This window comes from Stegostoma tigrinum, chromosome 1 (genome assembly GCF_030684315.1).
Source record: "Stegostoma tigrinum isolate sSteTig4 chromosome 1, sSteTig4.hap1, whole genome shotgun sequence".
In the NCBI taxonomy this organism is placed as follows: Eukaryota; Metazoa; Chordata; class Chondrichthyes; order Orectolobiformes; family Stegostomatidae; genus Stegostoma; species Stegostoma tigrinum.
In genome coordinates this window covers 70,090,759-70,110,690 of record NC_081354.1, presented here as the reverse complement: position 1 = coordinate 70,110,690, position 19,932 = coordinate 70,090,759, and the positions used below count along the sequence as shown (strand labels likewise).

Here is a 19,932-nt window from a genome sequence, read left to right as displayed (position 1 = left end):
ACATTCCCTGCACAGAATTACTGCAGGATTTTTTGTCTCCATCATCTTTCCCAACTACTGAAACATGGTCTCCTTCACATCATCAATCTTTTGGAAGAGTGTTTCCAGTGTAGAATTACTTAGCTTGGGAGTTTGTCCCTTGCCTGTCTCTGTCTATGGCCAAAAACAAATATTTAGTAGCTTCAGTGCACTGCTCTAACATTTCCTTTATAAGGACCTTGTCTGGAACACATGCTTTCCACTGAATACTATTCAACTCTTTAGAATGTACAGAGAATGTCCACACAGACATGGAACTGGGGGCTCATGTTCAAGCCCTGTGCCTGAAAAATGGGGCAATTAAATTTTATTCCCTAAAATTTTAATGCAAATGTTTAATGGATATGCTGATCCAATTCCGTGTTTCCATCACACCAGTTTCATTTCTAAATTTGATCCCTTTTACTGGCTTATGTGTCTCTGGTTTCCCATTTCTCAGGACACAGAAAATGGAAGGGAAGGGAGAATTACAAATGAGAAAGATGTAACTTCCCATATACTAACATCAAGTCATTTCCAGTAATTGCGGGCAATCAAGGTAATAGTTGATAGGGGTGCACAGGGTTGATGGATCCACACTACATGATATTGTTGCAGGAGGAAACAATTAGAATGCACTTTGCTTTCCTTTTACCTAGAATTGGCCTCTCAGTTTTCTGATTCAATAAGTGTCAACTTTGTTGAATATAGTCACGGAGGTCTCCAGCGCAGAAAAAGGCCTTTTGGCCCATCAAATCTGTGCCAGACAAAAACAGATAGTGTGCAGTGAAACGCAAATAATCCTGCACATCCAAGCAAGATTACATGGGCAGTGGTATGAAATATCTCTCTTGGATTTTTATGACACCACGCTTTTTAAATGTTCATAAATAGATTGTGGATGATCAGTCACATTCATTGCAATCATGCATAACGATCTCTGTAAGATTCATAAGTACAACAGTTGAAGGGCACTACATGAAGTCATCTAACCCTATCCAAATTGGCATTGAGAGAACCTAAGGAGTCTTAAAGGAATGTTTCTGTTTATATTACAGATCAAGAACAGCTCTGCAGTATTCTCTGTGTGTCCTGTTTACCTGTGGTCAAATTTAACATGAATATATCTTAGAACCAGGACTCCTTTGGAGCTTGGCTCCAAAATCTTTTTCCTCCACATGATCATTCCCAATATTATTGTTTTCATCATAATGCTCGAATGACTCATTATCTTCTACTTGTGTCCCCTGTCTCAACATATTACTGTTCTTCATCGAACTTTGTACCTTTAGTTTGTCTCAATATGTGTTATGGAGTATTGCACCAGAAAGAGAAGTTAGAAGTATCTTCTTTTGTTATAAGTCTATGGATTAGGTTTTGGCTTTGTGCGATAATTGAAAATGTACCATGGTAAATTGTCAACTACTCTGCTGGGATTAACTTCTATCAAAGTCAGTTCAGTATCATTTGTTTTGCTGAATTCATAATGAATTGACTGTGCCAACAAAGCCCAGCAAAGGTGTAAAACTGGTTGACAATTCACCATTATCCACATTCAGTTATCACACAAAGTCAGGATCTACTCTCCCTTTTCATTGGTCATTTATCATGTAAAAAAAATGTACAAAAGGCAGGACTATTTTGACAAATATATTGTGACTTATTATTAAGTTTATCTCTCCTATAAAACTGGAATATTGTTGGAACTTTTCATTTGTAGAAGTTATATCAATGCATGTAAGTAGTATTTGTATGGAAATACAGAAACAGCTATGATTCCTATAAGAGCAGAGTTTCAACAGTTCTTGATCTGTGATCTCTTACTCCTGAGCCTGCAGTTAAATATTTGTTTATCATGGCATCGGCAAAATCTATATTACGTTAATGTTTTTGTGCAATTCATTTTTTATTTGCAACTTATAAAAGTTTTTGTCTTGAGGACTCTTCAAAGAACCTTAATGATACATAAAGGGATTGAATAAGAGATTAAGACAACTGTTGTTTATTTTTTCATTATCTCAAATACAACATTCACTGAATACAAAATATATCAACCGGGTGACAATAAACATATGAAATCATGACTAAAAATTTACTATCATATAACCAATTATCAACAGATAAACAACTAAACTATGTTAAATTTTACAATGTGACATAACAGCTGATATTGTCTTTACATTATCATTGAATTTACTTCAGTTTTAAGTCTGGAATTCCTAAAGCCAATCACGAAGCTAGTTTTAGAAAACCATTATAACATATATACATTTTCAAACAATCTACTCATAACAGGAATGAGAGGATAATCATTGTTTTAAGAATGTATGGACACAAGTAAAATAAACTCCCTTCATACTTTGAATTTTGTTAAGGCATTTCAACTTACTGACTGAAGTATTTTGAAACATTTAAGCTTATGCCCCAGAAACTATGTAAAAATTGCATAAAGACTACTGGCATGGAAACAGAAATTATATGGAATAATGACATTAGCTTCATTAAAAGTAAGGAAAGTAGAAAATATTTCATCTTTAGGTAAAGCTTCTCCAGTGTATGTTCAACAAAAGCTTGGCTAAATGGGAGAAGTAAGCTTTCATATCATGCAGGAATAATTCATGTTCATTCATTTTGTGAACCATTTGAATTTGATGCAGTAGAGGCTTCTGTTCTGAAAATGCAAAAACAAAGATGGAGCATTACCTTGGGGTCCTGCTCAATATTTATTGCTTAACAAATGTTGCAAAACAGGTTAAATAATCATTATCATATTTCTGTTTGTGAGAGCTCGCTGTGTACAAATTTGCTGCAATGATTGTAACATTGATGGCGAATACTCTTCAAAAGAATTTTATTGGTTGCGAAATAAATATTTGAGGATGAAATAGACTTTTGATCAATTAGGGTATCAAGGGTTACAGGGAAAGGGCAGAAAATGGATGTGATGAATGCCATATCAGTCATGATTCCATAGATTGGTGGAGCAATCTCGAGAGACCGAATGTCCTAGTCATATTCCTTTTTCTTAGTGTCAGTCTTATGATCCTAAAGTGCTTTGGGATGTCTTAGTGTCAGGAAAGATGCTTTAAATGCAATTCTTTCTTTCACATCATTGGATGGTCTGTATGTAACTGCTGTTATGTTATAATGACAATGGTGTTAAAATGGAAGGATTGTACCTCATGTCTACGTAAGTAACTGATGCCAAAATTGCAGACCAAAATCTAAATTACAGGAAGAGGAATTAGTTCTGAAAAGAAATGAAGATTGAATGTTAATACTTACTCTTCATTAATGAGATTAATAACCTTTTTGACCCAAAGTGTTTGGGGATTCACACAGACTTTTGTCCCACTCTTCAGGGTAATTCTGCCACACAAACAGAACATCTTTTGGTTAAAATCTTAATAACATTTAAATGAGGTATGGTACCATCACCATCACAAAATGAGTAGTTAATGCAGCTGCTAAACTTGAGGCAACCTGCAGATTGAATTTGGAAACTCCAAATACTCATTTTAATAGTCAAAAGCAAGGCCATTCTATAGTCATGTTCAGAGTTAAATTTGTGACAAATGGTCGAGAAAAACTTTTGTAGTCCTAAAGACGATTAATTTAGTTATGTATTGCTGTATAATGCATTGGGGAAAACATTAAAGACATTTCATTGAATATGTAAACAATAAATAGCCTTTGGAAACAACAGTAAATCTCTAAGATTTCACTACGGTTGCATTAAAAGATCAACACTCCATTCAAAACTGTGAATGATGTGTTCTCAAAGAGAGTGAATTCATAAGATAGCTTATACTGTAAAAAATCAGCTTTTTTTCCCAGAGTTGTGAAATTTGAGTCACCAACTTAAGTTGCTTTGATGTTAATGTTTGGAAATCAAATTTATTGCAATACTTACATAATTTCTACATTTCTGCAGAAGGAACCCTGAGGATAGATGTCAACGTGCTGATATTTTTTTGGTGGAATGAAACGAGAGACAACTGTGGCACATTTGCATCTCGAGTTTGTTATGTTTCCAATGCACAGGCCTGTAGTGAAAGAGAAAGGACAGAAAGGGCTTACAAAGGAATCATGATTTGGAAAATGTGAACTGCATTTTCAAAAATTCGGCTTGCTGAAGCTTACTTCCTTCAAGGGAATGCACATTTACTTTTACAATATAGAAGATCATGCAGGTTTCCAAATTTTCAATCCAAAGTTTTGATTAGTGGAATGAAACTCAAGTTTGAGTGATGTTTTCAGCATTAAAATTAATGAAAAGTTCTTAAATTACCTTGCATTTTATAGGATATAACATTTGTGATGCAGTGAGTGTACTATAAACAGAATTTACCCTCCTTATTTAACCTGCCAACAAACCAATAATATCTCTGCATCACTGTTACTTGACCTACTTCCTATAAATGCTATACATACTAAAAACAAAGTAACCTACAGAAAGTTAATGCACAAGCTCATTGGAATACATACTGGTCTATTTTTGATCTCTTTCTAGTTTTGGATTGTACTAACCAAAAGATCTGCCAAAAAACCTGATGGGGTGTATTGCCTCTTGTGCTGTAATCTCACATATTCAATTTATACTATTAGTGTATATTTTAAAATTTCTTAATTTGAAATTATACGCGAGAATATCCAATACTGTGCATTATCCTTTACAACTTTTATTTGTAATGTTAATCACTTTGTTGATGGGGAGAAAAACTTAAAAAATATCAAGTTGATTTGACCTGGTGTAATCTTGATCCCCTCAATATCAGATCTGAACCACTGGAACTCCTGTACAATATTTGCAATTGTGACTTTCCTAGATCAGAGAGGAATGCCATCATGAGCCAACTTTGCTAGCCTAGTCAAATTAGGTTAGATTTGACCTGTAATGTAAGACAGTGCTCATTTGTACGATTTAGTGGTCATCTTTCTCCTCGTAAATCTGAAGGCATTGCAAATTTTGCTGTAGAATGTTGTGACCAGAAAATAACATAAAATACATGGAGCAAAATCAAATATTTTCCTATTTATTTACATCAATCTCAATGAAATGTTATATTGTCATAGTGCATTCGATAAAGGAACACAGTTGCTGTGTAAATTCAAACAAGGTGATTCAACTTACCTTGAGTAGCCAGGCTGAATACAATTGTTGCCAACAGCAAACAGATTGTTTGGGTCTTCATTGTTGAAAACTATGATCTCTTCTAGTCCTCAGTCAGAGCAGCTGGCAGTTTCAGAGTGCGTTGAATTGGCTTAGCAGATCTTGTATTTATCAGCAAGATTTGGGGAACTTAGGTCATCAGAATCTAAATAAGGAACTACCTTGTCAGCATGTTCAAATAATTACCTAAATGCTATTTCTCTTTGAAGCAGTTTAAAAAAATCTCATAAGCAAATTTGTATTTTCCCAATTTCGTCATTTTTTTTAAGCTGTAATACTCAAATATGATTGTGAACCCATTATATGTTTTTAATGACCACATTTGGAAAATAAGTAACAAACAGTGCTGTAAGACATAGCATGTCTATAGAATGCCTAAACATGTTATTGTTGCGTTATTCCAGATATTGGTATCCCAGCATTTTTTTTCTTAACAGGTCAAGATAACCTTCATGAAATGTTTGCTATAAAGTTATAATTTTAGTCAGATTGCACACTGCAAATAATGAGTAAAGAAGGAAATCCTTGCTTAGATTTAACAAGCTATCAATTCTTGAAGAAGCCACATTTTAGCCAAAAGGAATAAAAAGATAAAGTAAGAAACAGGGAAAGCATTATCTTGCCATCAACATTTCTCCTAAACATAAATGAGACATAATAGTTTTTTTTATTAATCTCTTCAATTTGAAGAGTTTGCTGCTTTAAAGGAAGGATTGTGCTTTGTTAGTTTGTTGAATTTGTGATTGTTTCTTTGAATCAATCAATCAAATACACCAACAAAAATGCCTAAATATCAGCTTTAGAATCTCTCACAATGTTAGAATTTTGAAAACAAAGAGGATTTTTGCAATTTGAAACCAGACAAAGCACTTAGTTATGATGGGATTAGCAAAATAGAAATTGTTTTCCAGGGATTAGTTTGTCTGGGTAACTGGAAAAACACATCTTGCTCTTTTTTTACCTGTGTGTGATGGTTGATAACAAGAGGTGAGAGATGTGGAAATAGTTTGGTCAGGACACTTTAGAGAGAACAAATTCACCATGATGCAAGAAATGTTATTGTTAAATTAATTAGATGACCCAGTGGTGTGGAACAGTTTAACAAGTTCATTATTTATACATCTTGCCTTTCAGATAAGCTTGACTGTTTGAAATGCAGTTGTGTGCAGTTCTGGTCGTCCCATTACAGGAAGGATGTGCAAGCATTGGAAAAGGTGCAGAGGAGATTTACCAGGATGTTGCCTGGTCTGGAGTGCAGGCCCTATGAAGAAAGGCTGAGGGACTTGGGTCTGTTCTCATTGGAGAGAAGGAGGCTAAGAGGGGATTTAATAGAGACGTACAAGATGATCAGAGGATTAGATAGGGTGGACAGTGAGAGTCTTTTTCCGAGGATGATGACTCCAGCTTGTACAAGGGGGCATAGCTACAAATGGAGGGGTGATAGATTTAAGACAGATGTCAGAGGCAGGTTCTTTACTCAGAGAGTGGTCAGGGCATGGAACGTCCAGCCTGCCAATGTAGTTAACTCAGCCACATTAGGGGCATTGAAACAGTCCTTGGATAAGCATATAGATAATGATGGGGAGGGGCTTAGATTAGTTCACAGGTCGGCGCAACATCGAGGGCCAAAGGGCCTGTTCTGCGCTGTATTGTTCTATGTTCTATGTTCTAAATAAGTTCTTGTTAAATCGGTTTGCATGGTCAAAGATAAGGAAATTTGAGTCGGGTGTCAAATGTATTGCAATTCACTATCTTACATTTTCTGCAATTACTCTTGAGTAGTTTCATTCACAGTTATCAGGACATAGTAGTTCTTGTGGACTCTCGTCTTATTGTGGAATAAGACAATGTAATAATACAAATTAAGCTAGGCTGTGTTAGTCTGCACTTTGACTAAGTCCAAGTGCAAATGAAATGGGTAATTGGTTCACATCATAATGAGTTATAATTACCACAACCTCAGGTCCCATTACTCTAATATTGGGAAACACTCATTTAAGGTGTAAGGGGGAAGGTTTAAAGGAGATGTGAGGGGCAGGTTTTTTGTACAAAGAGTGGTAGGAGTCTGCTACACACTGTCAGAATGGTGGTGGGAGCAGATATGATGGGGCATTTAAGGGACTTTTAGATAATCACATGAGCATGCAAAAAAAAGAGGGATATGAACCAAGGGCTGGCAGAAGCGATTAGTTTAATTTGGCATCATGATGGGCACAACATTTTGGGCTGAAGGGGGCCTGTTCTGGTGCTGTACAGCTCTGTGTTCTGTGATCTATTCATAAGTATTGTGGATATTTTCCCATAAAACAAGAAGTTTATCCAATCACAGGAGTAACTGATGCCATTGAGCTCCAAGGTATATCTATGACAGAACTAACGTATAATGCATCCTTAAATTTTCTCAGATTTTCTCAGTAGAAATTAACCTGCTGTGCTTTTCTTTACTTTCTCTGGGGTAATCTGAAATAAGGAACTTGACCATGGTTGAGAGAATAGAACATGCACTCCGGTACTTCATATTGTGATTGATGAACTTGAATCTTAGAGTCACAGTGCTACTTACTCAATTCATTTTGACAGTGGTGAGAAACACTGAACAAGAAGTTCCCACTTCAGTTGAGCAAAGTGTTTACCATTTGTTTACCATTCTTCCATTTTTACACTGCCAAAATTTCTGAGAATTTCAGGGAAGGCACCCTAGTTCACAAATCAAGAATTAGAATTACTTAATGATAAATTATTCCAAACTTTTATTTCTAATTATTTATTTACTGCATGGATGGTAGAATTCTTCTTATTCTTTTTATAAAATGAACTTTATATATTACAATAACAATATATTGATTTAAAATATGGTAAATTTATTAAGTGCGAAATTTTAATTGCCTTGAGATTGCTGCTTTTCCTTGAATAATCAGTTTTGAAAATAAATATAAAATGCTGTAGATGCTGGAGAAAATGAGCAGGTGAAGCAGCATTGGAGGGACAGAGAAACAAGAGTTAGCATTTCAAGATTGATGCGATTCTGCTTCTGTCATATCAGACTCAAAACATTAATTCTGCTTCTCTCTCCACAGATGTTTTTAGACCTGTCGAATTGCTCCAGTATTTTGTTTTTGTTTTAATTTTGTAAAATAGATTGATGGCTAACTCTAACAGCATTCTGTGTAAAGTAATTAATGTAGGAAAATAAAGTCACTGCTACTCTGTGATATGTCAGCAGGAAAGTATAGATCACAGACTTGAGCCTGTGAAGTACATTTGTTAATTACCTGTTCTTATGGAAGCAGGAAATGACATGTTCAACCACTTTCCCCTGGGCAACTTGGGATGGGCAATAAAACTGGCTTATCCAATAGTACCCACATCCCATGAATGACTAAGAGAAAAATTAGCAAACTTAGCAACCATCAACCTAGTCTCTTTACCCAAGTTATAAATATATATTGTAAATAGTTGAGGTCCCAGCACTGATTTCTACGACACAGTACTTATTATATCTTGTCAACCCAAAATATTCTAAATTAAGTTTAATTTTGTATGTTTAGAATGGTTCTCTGCAAACATATACAGACACCTATCTCCAGTTACTGTGATTTCCCCAAAATGGCCTGTAGTAAGCATTGTATGAATGTAAAATGGAATCTGCCGAGACTCCAGTTAAAATTAAATTCCAACAATCACCACATGTCTAGTACCATTTTCTGCTGGTCTGCAAGTAAGGTTTACAGAAGTGGATATCCTGCCAGGGGTCAACATAACATTCATGTAATTAATTATCATTGAAAAATAATGAAAATCTGAGATGCTGCATTGGGAAGGATAGAACTCTGCTAGAGCCTCTCTCGTGCAAAATCCAATCCCAAAAGTCAAGGAGAGCATATTTAGCTTAAGTATTCATTTTTCTCAAGTAACTGTGAGACCATTAATCATCTATATCTATATCACTAATACGTAGCTATCACTAATCATCACGTACTTTCTTATTTAGTAATCTCTGTGACTAACTAACTTTGAAGAAGAGCCTTACTGGACTTGAAGCATTAACTCTTTTGTCTCTCTGTAGATGCTGCCAGACCTGTTGAGTTTCGCTAGCATTTCTGTTTTTACTCTCAATAGCAAGTGCTTGCACTGATAGAGTTGTTGTAATGTGAAATAGGTACACCAGAGATGTTAAATGAACTCCAGATCATAACTAGTATCTATAATAGATGCAAGTCTGGCTTCAAAATCCATGATAATAAAATGTGAGGCTGGATGAACACAGCAGGCCAAGCAGCATCTCGGGAGCACAAAAGCTGATGTTTCGGGCCTAGACCCTTCATCAGAGAGGGGGATGGGGAGAGGGAACTGGAATAAATAGGGAGAGAGGGGGATGTGGACCAAAGATGGAGAGAAAAGAAGATAGGTGGAGAGAGTATAGGTGTAGAGTATAGAGAGTATATTGTTTCCTCCAGTTCTTTAAAGTTATTCTGTTTTTTTCTCGCAATTTGACTCTAATCTCTGCTTTGTCTTGGTAATTTTAGGTGTGCCTATTCAAGTCGACTATGGGGTTTGCATGAGTGAAAGTTTTATTTAATTACTGGCAGACATCTAATCTCACTGCCGCTGTGAGTCGCTAACCATGCACACTATTAAAAGCAGAATGTGCACAATAACAGAGATAATGGGAACTGCAGATGCTGGAGAATTCCAAGATAATAAAATGTGAGGCTGGATGAACACAGCAGGCCAAGCAGCATCTCAGGAGCACAAAAGCTGACGTTTCGGGCCTAGACCCTTCATCAGAGCTCTCTCTGATGAAGAGTCTAGGCCCGAAACGTCAGCTTTTGTGCTCCTGAGATGCTGCTTGGCCTGCTGTGTTCATCCAGCCTCACATTTTATTACCCTGTGCACAATAACAGCTGTGATTTCCTGAGAGGTTCAGAGTCCCTTTGTGCATGTGCTGAGACAATTGCAAGGGAGCAACATTGTATATTTCAGGAAGGTTGCACTTTATTACGCATTTGTCTGATTCTAATGATACTGGGTATCGTATTTCTGCATTTGTTAGCTTCCTTCTAAATTAAGGAACAAAGAACAAAGAAAATTACAGCACAGCACCAGGGCCTTTGGCCCTCCAAGCCTGCGCCGATTAAAATCCTCTGTCTAAACCTGTCACCTATTTTCTAAGGGTCTGCATCCCTTTGCTCCCTGCCCATCCATGTACCTGTCCAGATACATCTTAAAAAACACTATCATGCCTGCGTCTACTGGCTACGCATTCCAGTCACCCACCAGCCTCCGCGTAAAGAACTTTCCACGCATATCTCCCTTAAACTTTCCTCCTCTCACTTGGAACTCATGACCCCTAGTAATTGAGTCCCGCATTCTGAAGAAAAAGCTTCTTGCTATCCACCTTGTCTATACCCCTCATGATTTTGTAGACCTCAATCAGGTCCCCCTCAATCTCCGTCTTTCTAATGAAAATAATCCTAATCTACTCAACCTTTCTTCATAGCTAGCACCCTCCATACCAGGCAACATCCTTGTTAACCACCTCTGCACCCTCTCCATAGCATCTACATCCTTTTGGTAATCTAGCGACCAGAACCGTGCACAGTACTCCAAATGTAGCTGAACCAAAGTCCTATACAACTGCAACATGACCTGCCAACTCTTGTACTCAATACCCCGCCCAATGAAGGAAATCATGCCATATGCCTTCTTGACCACTCTATCGACCTGCATTGCCACTTTCAGGGAACAATGGACCTGAACACCCAGATCTCTCTGTGCATCGATTTTCCCTAGGACTTTTGCATTTACTGTATAGTTTGCTTGTGAATTAGATCTTCCAAAATGCATCACCTCGCATTTGCCCGGATTGAACTCCATCTGCTGTTTTTCTGCCCAACTCTCCAATCTATCTATATTCTGCTGCATTCTCCAACAGTCCCCTTCACTATCTGCTACTCCACCAATCTTCGTGTCATCGGCAAACCTGCTGATCAGACCACCTATACCTTCCTCCAAATCATTTACATATATCACAAACAACAGTGGTCCCAACACTGTTCCCTGTGGGACACCACTGGTCACAGGTCTTCAATTTAAGAAACCCCGTTCCACTACTACTCTCTGTCTCCTGTTGCTTACCTAGTTTTTTATCCATCTAGCTAGCACACCCTGGACCTCATGCGACTTCACTTTCTCCATCAGCCTGCCATGGGGACACTTATCAAATGCCTTACTGAAGTCCATGAGTATGACATCTACAGGCTTTCCCTCATCAATCAACTTTGTCATGCCCTCAAAGAATTCTATTAAGTTGGTAAGGCGTGACCTTCCCTGCACAAAACCTTGTTGTCTATCACTGATAAGCCCATTTTCTTTCAAATGTAAATAGATTCTATACCTCAGTATCTTCTCCAGCAGCTTCTCTACCACTGATGTCAGGCTCACTGGTTGATAATTACCTAGTTTATCCCTGCTACACTTCTTAAACAAGGGGATAACATTAACAATTCTCCAGTCCTCTGGGACCTCATCCATGTTTAAGGATGCTGCAAAGATATCTGTTAAGGCCCCAGCTATTTCCTCCCTTGCATCCCTCAACAACCGGGGATAGATCCCATCTGGACCTGGGGACTTGTCCACATTAATGCCTTTTAGGATACCTGACACTTCCACCCTCCTTATGCCGACTTGACCTAGAGCAGCCAAACATCTGTCCCTAACCTCAACATTCATCATGTTCCTCTCCTTGGTGAATACTGACGCAAAATACTCGTTAAGAATGTCACCCATTTTCTCTGACACGATACATAACTTTACTTTTTTGTCCTTAAGTGGGCCAACCCTTTCTCTGGTTTCCCTCTTGCTCTTTATATATGAATAAAAGGCTTTGGGATTTTTCTTAACCATTTGTGCTAAAGATAGCTCATGACCCCTTTTATCCCTCTTATTTTCTCATTTCAGATTCGCCCTACATTTCCGATATTCTTCTAAAGTTTTATCTGTCTTCAGTCGTCTAGAACTTATGTATGCTTCCTTTTTCCTCAAGCTAGTCTCACAATTTCACCTGTTATCCATGCTTCCCTAATCTTGTCATTTCTATCCCTCATTTTGACAGGAACATGTCTCTCCCGCACGCTAATCAAACTCTCTTTAAAAGCCTCCCACATGTCAAATGTGGTTTTACCTTCAAACAGTTTCTCCCAATCTACATTCCCCAGATCCTGCCAAATTTTGGTATAGTTGGCCTTCTCCCAGTTTCAAACTCTTTCTTTAAGACCTTTCATCTTTGTCCACCAGTATTCTAAAACTTATGGAATTGTAGTCACTATTTCCATAGTAATCCCCTACCGCAACTTCAACCACCCGACTGGGCTCATTCCCCAACACCAGGTCCAGTATGGCCCCTTCCCGAGTTGGACTACATACATACTTCTCTAGAAAACCCGCCTGGATGCTCCTTACGAATTCTGCTCCATCTTGACCCCTAACGCTAAGTGAATCCCAGTCAATTTTGGGAAAATTAAAATCTCCCATCACTGCAACCCTGTTGCTCCTACACCTTTCCATAATCTGTTTACATATTTGTACCTCTATCTCACGCTTGCTGTTGGGAGGCCTGTAGTACAGCCCCAACATTATTACTGTACCCTTCCTATTTCTGAGTTCTGCCCATATTGCCCTCCTTCAGTACAGCTGTGATATCACCTTTGACCAGTAATGCAACTCCTCCACCCCTTTTATCACCTCCTCCATCCCACTTGAAGCATTGATATCCTGGGACATCTAGTTGCCTATCATGCCCTTCCCTCAACTGAGTCTCAGTAATAGCAATAATATCATACTCCCAGGTACCAATCCAAGCCCTAAGTTCATCTGCCTTGTCTACTAGGTAATATTTATAATCCACCTATTGCGTATATCCTCTCTCCTACTCAATTGGTCAAGGTAATCATTAAGTGATTTAAAATAATGTAAATTTCCCACTGACCTGGCTGCACAGATTCAACCACACCACAACCATCATTCGAAATAGATGTTGGTTTGCAATTCAACGTTCATAAATATTATTAAATCCGTCTTATTATTCTTTTCATAATTCCTCTATGTCCACACAGCACGGCAAAATACAAATGTTCTGAACAAAATGGATATAACTATAAATGACTTTTCAGAGATGGACTCAAAGTATGTTTTATCTACAATTATCAAATACAAACACTGTCCCAGTGAATTTAAGGATGGTAGCATGGTGTTTAGCACTGCTGGCTCACAGCACTAGGGACCTGGGTTTGATTCCACCCTTGGGTAACTGTCTGTGTGGAGTTTACACGTTCTCCCCGTGTTTGCATGCGTTTCCTCCGGGTGCTCCAATCTGTCCCACAGCCTAAAGATGTGTAGGCTAGATGGACTGGCCCTGTTAAATTGTCCATAGTGTTCAGGGATGTGTAGATTAGTTGGGTTATTGGAGATGAGTCTGGGTGGGATGCTCTGAGGGTCAGTGTGAACTTGTTGGGCTGAAGGTCCTGTTTCCACACTATAGGGATTCTATAATCGTAAGTGTAATTGTGATAAATCTTTAAAATATATTAAGCTTAACTTAACTTTTACTTCTGAAAGAATTTTGTACCAACACATATTAGAGGTAGTCTTTATCATAATCTCATCACTGACTTGGTTTGTATAGAATGGTGAAACCAGTGAGTAAGTATTCCAAGGAGGTGCATCAATTATGTCCATGCTACAATGATAAGTTGAACAGAGAGACATTGTGTTATTAATTGGATGTTTTTTCACAATGCACAGTTTGTTGAAACACAACTTTTCTATTTTACTAATATCCAGTTAAATCGCTGTCATAAGTTCAGAAGCCATCAAAAACTTGAGTTGTGTGAATACTTTGTCGTAATCAAGAATAGCAATGAGAAATAGTTCACATAAGCTTGGAACATATCTTCATTTTAATTCTCTTGAGCAGGTATATAGTTTTATTTCATGTTGTTTGAAAGTTTGGTGACAGAACTAACAGAATTTATTTGGGGATGGACAATAATTGCAGGCCCAACTGGTGAAGCTCACATATTATGAATGAATAAATTTAAAATGTTACATACCTGTATACCTGGGCCAAGAACATTATTATTGATCAAGTTTCAAATTCATAATGTTGAATTGAAGGGACACATGGCTTCTGCTTTCTTCTCTGTGCAGTCCATTAACGTTTAAAAGCAAACCGTTCAAATACAAAAGCTTAAAAACTCAAAAACAAAAGAGTTGAGTTTGGTCTTCATTTTAGCACGCGCTCTGAAAGTAATGGCAAGTTTCACTTCTTTAATTTGTGTATTTAAGATTTGAAAGTAAAACCTAAAACAAACTCTCAGATGGTTTCATTATCTTAGAAATCACCAATAAACCTGTGACAATTATGTTATATTTGTATCCTGATGAATTTGGATATTGACATTTCAATAAAGTGGGAAAGTATTTTGTATGTATGGTTGAATGTTATACTCTTTACTGACAACTGCTTCAAACACTGGAGATTATTTTAGTCTACAAATGCAAAAGCATAAAGGTGCTTTTGAATAAAGGTATGGTTATAATCAATCTCAAACTCTCAACTAAGACAATATTTTATATGCTACCCTAATGAGCTGGAAGAAGACAACGACTATTCAATCAGGTTGAACAGAAAATAACTTGTGCCCTTCAAAGACAGATTCAGATAGCAAATAGTTTATTTCAGCCATTTTACAATGTAAATATTTTGTATGATATTGAATACAATTTTATTTAGAATTTTCAGTGTAGACAATAAGTCAGTAGTGAAACCAGTATAGACTGTGACTGCCTTGCAATTGTCTGGAGAAAGTGAACATTGGCACACAGCACATACTCCTTAGCTTCTAAATGGTTCTTATTGCTGAATTCCATCATATCCCCCTAACACATTCAATATCTTTACTGAAGCACTTATGTAGAGCATTTTAATTGCTATGTGCAATGCAATTCTTTTACAGAACTGCTTTAATGGAACATGTTATAAAAGTACATGCGAAACTTTATGGAACATTTTAGATAGAGTACTTTAACAGAGTGGTTCATTACCTGCTTCCAACTAAGCTGGCCAGGTTCCACTACAAGGAGGGATCTGTCTTCACCTCAGGTCGCTGGTGTGAGTTTCTTCCTGGCGATAGTTGGTTCTTGATGTATCACTGAAGTGAGCTCCAAGTGTCCCACATTTTCTCTAGTTTTTCTTCAAACTTGCAGGATATTCATTGAACCATGTAATTCATTGAGCCCTTCATAGGGCAATTAGGCCCAATTCCTGTCCTTTTTTTCTCCTTCTCTTGTCTTTGAGCAGTTTAATGATGTGTTATCAGTCAGACCCATTAAAGAACGGCCACAGAGGCTCCATAGTTTTCAGACCACAACAGCAGTGAGTATGGAAAATTTCCAGAGCAATGGGCACCATCCCAGAAGCCCTTTTAGGATATTTGTTATGATTAGTCAGGTTTCAATAAAACAATACCCTTTTCTGCTCAATGAATCCTCCTGATATCAACTGTGGTCAAATAATGACAGTATTCATCTGAGTATCAGTCTGGTTCCATAGTTCTCTGCCCACAGGGAAGCTATTGGAGAGAATTCTTAGGATAGGATTTATGCATATTTAGAAAAGCATGGTCTAATTACGGACTGGCAGCATGGCTTTGTAGAGGGCAGGTGATGTCTTACTAACTTGATTGAAATTTCAACGAGTTCACAAAGGTGATTGATGAGAATAAATGTGGATGTTGTCTACATGGATTTTAGTAAGGTTTTTGGCAAAGTTCCTCATGGTAGGCTAATCCAGAAAATTAAGGTTCATGGGATCCACGGTGACCTGACTGCTTGGATTCAGAATTGGCTTGCCTATAGAATGCAAAGGGTAGTGGTGAAAGTGTGTTTATCTCGTTGGACGTCCATGATTAGTGATGATCCACAGGGATCTGTACTGGGACCTCTGTTGTTTATGATATATACATACAATGTCTTGCATGAAAATGTAGATGTGTGGATTAGTAAATTTGCAGATGATACAAAGATTGATGGAGTTGTGAGTAGTGTTGAGGTTTGTCAAAGGATAAAGTGGGATGTAGATCAGTTGCAAATATGGGTGGACAAATGGCAGATGGGGAGTTTAATCCAGGTAAGTGTGAGGTGCTGCACTTTGGGAAATCAAACGTTAAAGGAAAGTATGCAGTTAATAGCGAGACCCTGAGCAGTATTGATATACAGAGGGACCTTGGGGTTCAAATCCATAACTCTCCAAAAGTGGCCTTACAAATAGATAGGGTGGCAAAGACAGCATATGACATGCTTGTCGCAGTGATTCAGAATGATACAGCCTGGAGGACTCAACATTGAGTTCTCTAATTTCAAATGAGCTTCCCACCCATCCCATGGCTCCATTTCCAGCCCTACCTCCTCACTTCCATTCCACCTACTGACCCTCCCTTCCAGATACCAACTGGATTCATCCCTCCCATCAACCAACCAGGTTGTTACCTACTACTGGCGTCCACCATTCTGCTACCCCTTGCTCCCCCCGTTTATCTGAAGCTCCCCATATCCAGTCCTGAAGAAGGGTAATACCTAAAACGTTGACTGCGCCTTTCCTCCAGATGCTGCCTGCCTTGCTGTGCTCTTCCAACCTCCTGTTTGTCTAGTATGGTATGTTTGCATTTATTGGTTAGGGAATTGAGTACAAGAGCCAGGAAGTCATGCTGCAGCTTTATAAGGCTTGGATTAGGCCACTCTCAGAGAATTGTGTTTAATTCTGGCTGCTACATTATATGGAGAATGTGGAGGCTTTGCAGATGGTGCTGACGAAGCTAACCGGCTTTTTTTACTGAATTTAGAGCGTATGATCTGTGAGGAAAGGCTAGAAAAAAAACTCACTTTGTTTTCTCTGGCGTGGTGCAGGCTGAGGGGAGACTTGATAGAACTCTATAAAATGATGAGGTGCATACATAGGTTTGACAGTCAAAATCTTTTTCCTAAACTTTAAATGTATAATACTAGGGGGCATGCATTTAAGGTGAGAGGGAAAAAGTCCAAAGGGTATATGAGGGGCAAATTGTTTTACACAGAGTGTGATAGGAGTCTGGAATGGGCTGCCAAGAGTGGTGATGGAGGTAAATACAATAGGGGCGTTTAAGGATCTTTTAAATAAGCACACGAATGTGCAAGGAATGGAAGGATATGGATCAAAGGCAGGCAGAAGGGATTAGTTTAATTTGGCATCATGTTTGGCACAGTGTCATGGACCATAGGCCAGATCCTGTACAGTTCCATGTTCTTTGTTCAAGAAACATATCCAGGCTTGTTTAAGCAGTTACCAATTTCAGTTATTCTTCAAGGTTTTAGATGTTGTCTGTATGTCTACACCAGTTACCTGAATAGTGTAGAAATTACATAAGAAATGGATTGATGGTTTTGTTAGGGCAATAGAGAGATATATTACATGGCCTATGCTTTGACACACTGCTACTGAGTGATGGTGGTTGCACTATAGCCTTATTGAGCAACTACTGTTGAGAACAATGATTCACTAAGATAACATAGTTTGTAAATTCTTACGAGGCTGTATACAAGGGTGAATTACCATCAGGTATTATAGATTTTTAATACATTGTGCATAATACAGATATTAAATGCTGCGAAGGCAGTAAGCTAAGGGCTATGGACAGATATATAATATTATTAGGTAAGAATTATTTTCCTATTCTTAAAAACAAAATTAAATATAAACAGATCCTAGAGTTAAACCTCGATTTTAAACTGGGACAGGAATTGGGAAATGCAGGGACCAAAGTCAAATCTGAACATACGATCTAAACACTTTAAACCCCCAAAGCTCATTTCTATACCTTGACATTGACTTCCTCTCAAAACTGGCAGAAATTACATCACTTCTAGTCGGCAGCAGTCAAAATTAATGAGGGTTCAGATTGCTTAGAGGATTTAGGAAAATGGTTCCCGCCAGGATAGGTAAGGAAGCTGGTGGATTGGGAAAATGCAGTGGGGACTAGCACTCAGTGCTTTTGGTAAAGAGGAAGCTTGAGACAAGGGATGTTGTCTTAGCCTTCTGGCCCACAGGGAGGTGATGGCCTAAAAGTATTATCACTGAACTATTAATCCAGAGACAAAGGTAATGTTCTAGGAACCTGGGTTTGAATCCCACCTTGGAATGGCAGACCATAGACCATAAAGCATAGGAGAAGAACTTGGCTATTTGGGCCATAACATCTGCTCGTGACCCTGATCAATAACCAAATTTGAGGTAGTTAATCAAAGGGGTACGGCTGCCTCCTGAAACATTGCATCCAGGCAGCATGGTGGCTCAATGTTTAGCCCTGCTTCCTCTCAGCACCAGTGATCCATGTTCGATTCCTCCATCAGGTAACTATCTCTGTGGAGTTTTCACATTCTCCCTGTGTCTGCATGGGTTTCCTCCCACAGTCCAAAGGATGAGCAGGCTAGGTGATAAGCCATGGTAAATGTGGGGTTATGGAGATAGGCTGGGTCTGTGTGGGATGCTCTTCTGAGGCTTGGAATGGACTTGATTAGCTGAATAGCCTCTATCTGTATTGTAGGGATTTTATGACAGGTTTCTCTCCCCCACCCTACTATGTCACTGTGTTCAAAGCTCAGACCCCAGGCCATCAACTCTGAACTGTAGTTACTTAAGCAACCAATACTTGCTACGGATGTGGTCACTATGAACTACAATGGGGTCCACCTGCTCCCACATCATGCGAGTACAACATATCATCTGGACCTGCAACTTTATGTTCATTTCTTAGTTCTTACTTAAATTTGAATTCAATTATAATCTGGAGTTAATGTTCTAATGCTAACAATGAAACTGTTATATATTGTTGCAAAAAAGTCCATCTGCTTCAGTGATGTCCTTTGGGGAAGAAAATCTGCCATCCTTATCCAGTCTGGCCTAGATATCTCTCAAGCCTCACAGCAATGTGATTGATTCTTAACTGCCTTCTGTACAATTAGGGATGGGCAATAAACACTGGCCTAACGAATGACACTCACATCCTGTGAATAAATAAAATAAAATTACCTGAGCTTTCTACAGGATGAGAACACCGCCTTGTCTCCCGCAGAAGGCTAAAGAAATTTGGCTTGCCCGTAAAGCCACCTAGCAATTTTTATAGATGCACTGCAGAAAGCATTCTATCAAGATACATCACAACACAATATGGCAACTTCTGTGCCCAGGATTGTAAGAAACTGCAGAAAGTTGTGATTACAACCCAGTCTATCACAAAAGCCAACCTTCCATCCACTGAGCAAGGATCACCACACCTGAGCCAGTTTCTAGAATGACTTCTTCCCTGTTGTTATTAAATTTCTGAACAGACCTCTCAAATTTTAAATTTAATGTTGATCTTACTGTTTGTGCACCTTCTCTGCAGCTGTAATATTGTGTTCTTTGCTGTGTTCTATTGCTGTAAGGCACTTTATCTGGTATGACCTGCCTGTATTGCATGCAAAACAAAAGTTTTCACTGTACCTAGGTACATGTAACAATAATAAATCAAATCAAATTGAATAAGTTGACTGCTGGTAGCCTTTGTCGGAATGTTTGAGAATGAGCAGGCCCAGGCCCACAATTAAATTTCCAAGTGTGACCAGATGACATCATCAAGATTCAAGTTTGCTGTTTAATATTTGAAATG

General features: G+C 38.2%; 1 protein-coding gene across 1 annotated transcript; it reads right to left on the bottom strand.

Moving 5' to 3' along the window:
* Positions 1-2,058: 2,058 nt before the first annotated feature.
* LOC125458744 (interleukin-8-like) lies at positions 2,059-14,474 on the bottom strand. The gene is made up of 5 exons (XM_048544321.2): positions 14,302-14,474; positions 5,153-5,336; positions 3,932-4,064; positions 3,304-3,387; positions 2,059-2,689 (listed from the first exon to the last, which is right to left on the bottom strand). Exons 2-5 carry the CDS (start codon positions 5,211-5,213, stop codon positions 2,641-2,643), a joined length of 327 nt encoding a protein of 108 aa, XP_048400278.1. The 5' UTR covers positions 5,214-5,336; positions 14,302-14,474; the 3' UTR covers positions 2,059-2,640.
* Positions 14,475-19,932: the final 5,458 nt, after the last annotated feature.